This window comes from Muscardinus avellanarius (assembly GCF_963383645.1).
Source record: "Muscardinus avellanarius genome assembly, chromosome: 5".
Taxonomy (NCBI): domain Eukaryota; kingdom Metazoa; phylum Chordata; class Mammalia; order Rodentia; family Gliridae; genus Muscardinus; species Muscardinus avellanarius.
Genome location: NC_137790.1, coordinates 123,206,293 through 123,214,092, shown reverse-complemented (window position 1 = coordinate 123,214,092; position 7,800 = coordinate 123,206,293). Strand labels below are relative to the sequence as shown.

At 50.2% G+C, this 7,800-nt stretch overlaps 1 protein-coding gene across 1 annotated transcript; it reads right to left on the bottom strand.

Annotated features, from left to right (window-relative positions):
* Positions 1-271: 271 nt before the first annotated feature.
* On the bottom strand, positions 272-6,992 carry IL12A (interleukin 12A; the record flags this gene model as incomplete). Its single annotated transcript, XM_080696593.1, has 7 exons — positions 272-427; positions 2,009-2,152; positions 2,248-2,289; positions 2,366-2,407; positions 2,979-3,092; positions 6,295-6,440; positions 6,977-6,992. The coding sequence occupies 7 exons, from the start codon at positions 6,990-6,992 to the stop codon at positions 272-274; spliced, it is 660 nt and encodes a 219-aa protein (XP_080552719.1).
* Positions 6,993-7,800: the final 808 nt, after the last annotated feature.

Here is a 7,800-nt window from a genome sequence, read left to right as displayed (position 1 = left end):
ACAAACACTTTAGTAGAGAAATAGCTTATTAATTCCTGTTCTTCTATGAAGGGGAAAGAAAGTCACATTTGGGGCAAGCAGGTTCCCTTCTCAGCAATTTGCTCATAAAAACTAAAAGCAACTTATCCATGGCAAACGTGAGAAGGCTTGACTAAGGGGTTGGAGGACAGCTAGGTCAAGCTCCCTCTCCAGGCCTTAGCCATCTTTTGAGAATTTCTTTGGTTCAAATTTCTATAAAAATGACACTAAGGCTGGGAGGGACCTCTGCTTTTCAGGAAGAATTCAGGTAGCTCATCACTCTGTCGATAGTCACCGCACGAACTCTGAAGGCATGCAGAAGTATGCAGAGCTTGACTTTTGTTTTATAAAAATCTGGTTCTTCAAGGGGAAGTTTTTGTGGCACAGTCTCACTGTTGAAATTCAGGGCCTAGAAGAATAAATATGGAGCATGACTGTATAGTACTACAAAACTAAAACATTTATACATGTAAACAGGTAAAGACAATACATGTCTCAGAGCCTGCAACCCGGTCCCTCATTATACTCCTGGTCCCAACCCAAGTCTACTCCCAGCCAGATGGCAGGGCAGAGCCTGAGGAAATAAATGCTTGCTTTCCAGGCACATGCATCTTCAGTGAGCTCTGAACAGACCCTTAAAACTTCATAGGAACTAAATGCCATGCCTTTAGTATGTGTTAGTGGTTCCCACAAATACATATAACCTCCCCCAAATAATCCTTGGTAGAGACAGAACCCGAGACAGAAGGTTGTATAAGCTCTGTCCCCCTACCTCGACGAGATTCTCCACAGAACGCAGGGCACTGGGAAGAAACCATCAACACAACTTCAGTAGGAGTTGTGTTTTAAAAAGGCACAATTCTGTTAAGATGATAGCTGATGCCAAATCAAATTAATTTTTATAATTGAAATTAAGAAACCCAGGCCTTTGCAGAACAGGGAGGTGATGGATTGCTACTGATCAGAACTCTCTGTTACTAACAGATCTATTTACTGTAGAAACACCATGTGTGTGTGAGATAAGGACATGAGCAGCGAGCAGTGTATCCCAATATTCAGTCTTTGTTTGCCTGACAGGTCTGCATAGCACTGAGTTTCTCAAAGGAACACACTGAGGCGCTGGGGGCGTACTGCTGCGGGCACAGCTGTCTGGGCACACCCACGTCACCTACGTCTTGTTCCTGAAAATGAAGTCTCCTCTACAGCTATCTGCCTGCTAACATTCTCTGACACTTGCATGAAGCTCACTGCCGTTCACCCAAGTACTTTGGCAGACACATATACAAAATGAAATGAAAGAAGGAGTTGCTTTTCAGATAAGGATAATATGCCACCATGCTTGCATCCCAAGCCCCTGGGGCAGAAGGCCCTTTCTCTCTTATGTATATATTCCTGTGTTGTGTTAGCGGCGTGTACTATAGTGATCTAGAAAATGACACAGCAAGCCCTGCCTGTAACAGTGTGCGTGCTCCCAGGTAATTAGAACCTTCTTTTTATTTTGTTCACAGTTTGGTTCTAGCTGAGTCATAACCAGGCACCAGCTTTGCTTGTTTCCCCAGAAGTATCAGCAGATGCACACGCTGCCCCTCGCATGCCTAGCCTGGATCCTTCGGAGGTGAGAGAGAAGGCAGGTGCAACAGAACTGTTTTGAACGGCTCTGGTTCTGCTTCTCACAGGCCGGGCAACCTTGGACACGAGGTCTTGCTCTCTGAAGCTTTCATTCCTGCACAACATGGTTGTTGCGGGAATGACATTGGAAAATGCCTGGAAACATTTGCAGACAGCCTGGCACGCATCATGTGGTGCAGGTGGGAGGAAGCTCTTTTTAGTGTCTTTGCCCTCCCTCCCTGGAGAAGCAGCTCTGCAGGGGCCTTCAAAATGGGACTCTCACAATCAGTAAGGGGCTGCTTTTACACTTCCTCACCAAGGACCCCCGGTTGGCTATCTCCAGCATGAAAAGGTTCTTTTCATGGATAAGGTGAGGACTTACCTGTATCAGCTCATCAATAGCCGACAGCATGTTCTGATCTAGAAAGATCTGCCGCTTAGGGTCCATCAAAAGCTTGGCATTCATGGCCTTGAACTCCACTCGGTACGTCTTCAAGTCTTCATAAATGCTGCCGAGGCACAGGGTCTGGGGAGATGATGCAAGTGGGAGGAAGTCACTGAGGTGATCTAAAACCATCGCCCCACATTCCATCTGAGAGAAGAGTGGAGCATCTTACTTACCATCATCAGAGAGGTCTTCCCAGAGCCCAGGCAGCTCTTGCTCTAAGGAGAGAACAATCAGACATGAGTAATCTGTACCCATCAACTAGGGAGGGGGGACGTCTAGGTTTTCACTTACAGTTATGAAGGAGGTCTCCCTGGAAGCCAGGCAACTCTCATTCTAGAGAGAGAGGGGGGAAGTATGTTGAAGATTTTATTTGTTTGTTTGTTTGTTTGTTTATTTATTTGTAGTGCTGAGGACTAATTCTAGGGCTTTGTGCCTGCAAGGCAAACACTCTACCACTGAACTCAAGCCCCAATGATGTTTCATCTCAAACTTTCTTATGCTGGCAAAACCACAAAACATACAATTTACCATCTTAACTACTTTTAAGTGTACAGTTCAGGGGTGTTATATTCACACTGTTGTGACAAAAAAATATCTGCTCTTAATCCAGCTGTGGTGGTGCACACGTGTAATCCCAGTAGTTGGGAGGCTGAGATAGAAAAATTGAAGGTTTCTGGTCAGCCTCGGCAACTTAGTGAGGCCCTGAGCGACTTAAAGAGACCCTGTTTCAAAATAAAAAATAAAATAGGGCTGGGGATGTAGCTCAGAGGTAGAATGCCCCTGAGTGCAATTCCCAGTACCCCACAAAACTCGATATCTGTTTTTATAATTAAAAAAAAAATCTCTCTGATGGACACAAGAACCCAGCGAGTCAGGCAGGCTGTGGCCCAGAGCGAGGCCCTACCTTGGCGAGTTCCAGGGGCAAGCAGGCCTGCACAGTGGTGCTCTTGTCTTCTGTGATGTCTTCGTGGTCCATCTCTTCAGCAGTGCAGGGGTAAAACTCCAGGGTCTGTCTGGCCTGTTGAGAACAAGAGGATCAGCTCAGATGGAGCTGCAAAGAGGCGCTGGCCCCGGAGAATCTGGGAGCCAGAGGACAGCAGGGCTGGAACAGCTTCCTGGGCCTTGTCTCTGACCCGCAGGAGACATGGGCTTCTCACAAGATCCTTGCCCTCTCCTCTCCTTTTGCAAAGGACATGTCTCTCCAGATGACTACTTCTATTATGTATGTGTAAATCATTTTCACAGGTCTTGCAAATCAGCCTCTGCACCGCACAACGGCGCTTGGCTTTTGGCAAAAATGGCTTTCCCTTTTGCCAAAGTGCCTGTGTTGTATTAGTGTCTTTTTTTTTTTTTTTTGGTGGTGGTACTGGGGTTGGAACCCAGGGGCTTTCTATCTCTGGGCTACACTCCCAGACCTATTTTTATATTTTATTTGGAAATGGTCTCACTAAGTTGCTGAGAGCCTCACTAAGCTGAGGCTGGGTTCGAACCTGTGCGATCCTCCTGTCTCAGCCTCCCAAGCGCGGGGATTACAAGCTATGAGTGTCTTTTTAAAGCACAACTTAGGTATAACAGGGAGTGGGTATGGTTACAGCTTGGTGGTTATAACTCATATGCAAACTCTATTGACTAGATGGGATTTAATTTGCAACACACACACACACACACACACACACACACACACACACACACACGACATGCAGAGAGATAGCTTCTCCCGGGCATGGCAGAAAGCACTATTGAACAGAAGGATGTGATGCATGTTAAGAAGGCAGCAACTTTCTGATCGAAGGCTGAGATCACTATCCCACTGAATACTATGGATGCATATCAAGGAATGGCAAAGAGTAGGACCGGCATGTTCTTCTGGATTCCAAGCTTAGCTGCAGAGGGTGAGAAGGGTGCTTGGGTGCAGAGACAGCTCTGCCGGGAGATGGGAGCAGTTTCAGACAGAGGGAGTGGCATACGCCAGGAGCCTAGCCTGAAGCGCAGAGCATGCCAGGCACACACGCAGTGAAGTCCTATTTGTGACATGTAGTCAGACAGCCTTACCCCAAAGGCCTCCGCCTCCCAAGCCTGGCACCTGGGATATGTTCTAGGACAGGCAAGAAGTAAGGTTGCTAACAGCCTTAGAGTCAGTAGAACAAGAGCAGAGTGGGTCAGGAGTGACTACTGAGGAACCGCAGTGTGCTGGGCATGGAGCCCTGGGTCACACACTCTGCCACTCAGCGCCACCCCGGCCCTGTTTGAATGGGACGTGAGCCCAGAAATGTAGCAACTTTCTAGAAAAGCAGAGGCAACTCATTCTCCCCTAGAGCCTCCAGAAAGGATGTGAGCTCTGCAGACACACCGATTTTAGCCCAGTGAGGCCTGTGTTGGACTTCCAACCTGCTGAGCTGAAAAACAGTACCTTTTTTTGTTTCAAGGCATTCTATGTGGGGTTATTTGTGACGGTGGCTCAAGAGACCTCATGCTGCTCTTGGAGGCGTCTACCAGCCCTGACAGCCAGCACTTGACAGCCAGGTTGTCATGTTCAAGGTTTTTTTTTTTTTTTTTTGGTAGTACCAGGGCCTCATGCATGCTAGGCATGTATGCTAGGCAAGCACTGTCTCATAGAGCCACATTCCAGCCCTTGAACAGGTTGTAGAGAGACTTGGAGATGAAGGCTCTGTGTGCCACCCTTCTTGTCTTTTCAAGGAAGCTGGATATTTAGAGTTTTCCATAAGAGATCCATTGTTTTCAGTGGCATCAAACTCAAAAATCAAAATAAAATAAAAACAATAAGGGCCAAACTACTATCTAGGGGCTGGATGTGGCCTGGGAATTCCATATGTCTGCCACTCATTTTCCACAGCCGCTGAGTGGTTTCTTCCGGTAAATCTGATGCTTCGGTGGTATAAAAAACACCAATTTGAATTCAATAATGTTTTGACCTTCAATGCTGCATCTGGGAGAGTCGGCTCTTTCACATAAAGCATTTGCTTAAATTGGAGCTCCTGCCAGGCATGGTGGCTCATGCCTGTAATCCCAGTACTTGAGAGGCTGAGACAGGAGGATTATAGGTTCAAGGACAGCCTCAGCAAAACAGCAAGACTCTGGGCAACCTAGCAAAATCCTCTTTCAAAACAAAAAACGAAAAGAGTTGGGGGATGTAGCTCAGCAGTAGAATGCCCCTGGGTTCAATTCCCCCAGTACCAAGAAACAAATGAATGAATGAATGAATGAATGAATAAATAAATAAATAAACAGGAGCTCCTACATCTTATCCACATTATACCTTTTTTTCCCAGGAAACAAAGCACATACCTCTGCAGGTTTCTTTTGGTGAGCCCCTTTAAGATAGATTGAACTACAAGGAGCAATCCTCAGCATATTGTGAAAGATTAGAAATGAAGATAAGAGCGCGTTCAGGCCTGTGGCATTGAGCTTACTGTAAGATATCCATAAGGCAACAAAGGTAGAGATTCTCAAGAGAGACTAGTGAGCAGGAAGGCAAACGGAGCCTCCTCTCCCCCCCTCCCTCTCTCTCTCTCTCCCCCCCCCTCTCTCCCCTCTTCCTCCCTCTGTGCTGGGGATCTAACTCAGGTCCTCTACCACTGAGCTATGACACAAGCCCCAGAATAGCTCTATAAACACGGATCTTTTCTCTAGTTTTGCAGCAAAAGCAAGAACTAACTGATTAGAGCAGTTTTTTTTAAAAAAAGGTTTTTTTTGCATTAAAATATGAAACCCAAAGAAAAATGAATGAAGCTGTTGCCAAAATGAGATGACTCTTCCCCAGGAGATGAAGGCCATTCTTCTCCTGGCCCAGGTCACCGCTGGATGCTGGCGAGCAAGCAGTTGGGGGGCCAATATCATCCATCCCCAGGAGGCACAAAAAAAACGCTTCATCACTGCACCCCAGGTTGAGGAGCGGCTTCAGGGAACAGCACCGTCTAGGTCCCGCAGTGCTGGCAGACCGCAGGGGACCAAGTAAACCTGAGGGCTGCACCCTCGGCTGGGTGCAGCCAACACAACGCCATCATCATCCAGCCTCACTCTCGCTTTCCTGGGGCCAGGATTTTACCGCTCCTCTTTGGCTAACAGTCGGGCCATGTGCAAAGCCCCATCCCACTCCTGACATTTGCGGGAGAACAGGTTCTCCTGCGCGGCTCCAGTACCCCCCTGTGTTGAGGAAGGCCCCTTCAACAGTGGTGCCAGGGAGGACGGGGAAAGCTCACCTTCTGAAGCGCACTGCTGACCGCCTGCAGCAGGGCTTGGGAGCGGTGAAGACACTGGACCGGTCCTGAGGCTGGTGTGACCCTGGGGAGGCTCCTGGCCTGATTGAGATGGTCCAGGAGCACAAGGGTGAGGACGAGGAGGGTGCCTGGAAGGAAGAGGCAGCTGAGCTGTGAGCCTCGTTGGCGGCCTGTCCCTCTGGCCACCTGGCCTTTGCCCACTCACTTTGACTCCCCACCACCCATGTCTAACGCCTTCCTTCAGCACCCAGGGATGGACAGTGAGTGGAGGGCAGCCCTCTGTTCTAGCGTAGGAAGCCAGCCGCCTGGGCAGTCCAGACAGAACTGCTGGGATCAGTGCTTCCCCCAGAAAAAGCCTCCACTTTTTTGAGTAGGGTAACTGAGGCCAGGTGGGCGAAGTGCCTTGTTCAGATCCAATGTTTTGGAAGCGGTGGGGCCTCAAAGTCCCCATTTGGAGCTGATGGATAGCTGCCTTTTATTAGCTGTCGGTGTTAAGACCCCCCCGCCCCCCAGGCAAGACGTCTCCTTGGGCCTCAGTTTCTCATCCGTGAAGTGGGCCCATGAAGCGCAGGATACACTCCTCATCCTCCTTTCCCGCTCTTGCCCCCATGCCCAGCCTCTCGGCTCAGGCCCCAGCTCCCCGCCCACCCCCGGGACCACTCACCGCGCCCTGGGTACATGCCGGCGGCGCTGCGCACACGGAGCCAAGCTGGAGGCTGCGGGCGGACGCGGCAGGGGAGGCTGCTGCTGGCACATCGACCCGGGACGCCACTTTTTTATAATTGTCTCCAGACGCGGCAGGACTTTCCCGGGACCCGGGCAGGCTCTTGCTTTCTCTCTCTGTCTCTCACGACATCGTTTCTCGGTGCCACGTGCGGCGGGATCCTCGGCGCTTTCGGGTTAAGTGCAGGGGACCTCCCCGCCCGCCTGCGCGCACAGCGAAAGCGAAATCCGCGCAGCAGGGCTCCGCGCAGGGTCCAGCCCGCTGCCCCGCCCCAGCAGGCGCCCCGCGGGCCGCCGCCGCCGCCTCCTCCTCCGTCCTGAGCTGGAGAGGGCAGACCACTCTCCATCAGCTCCTTGGAGGGGTGGGGTGGGGGTGGGCACTGTGTGCCAGGCCGGCGACGTGCCAGGCACGGACACTCAGGGTGCACAGGACCCCATGGGGGCGCTCCCGCACCAAGTCTGTTTCACTGTGCCTGGCTCCTGGTCCTTCCAAGCCCAAAGGGGATGGAACCCCAGTGGCTATCGCTAACTGCTCTCTTAGAGAACCCAGTTTCTTTTTTGCAGCATTAGGGATTGAACTCAGAGGCAGTCTACCTCCGAGCTACACCCCCAGCTCTATTTTTTATTCTTTATTTGAAACAGGGTCTCACTAAGTTGAGGAGGGTCTCACTAAGTAGCTGAGGCTGGCAGGGAACCTGTGATCCTCCTGTCTTAGCCTCCCAGGTACTGAGATTACAAGGGTGCGCCACCGCTCCCCGCAGAGAA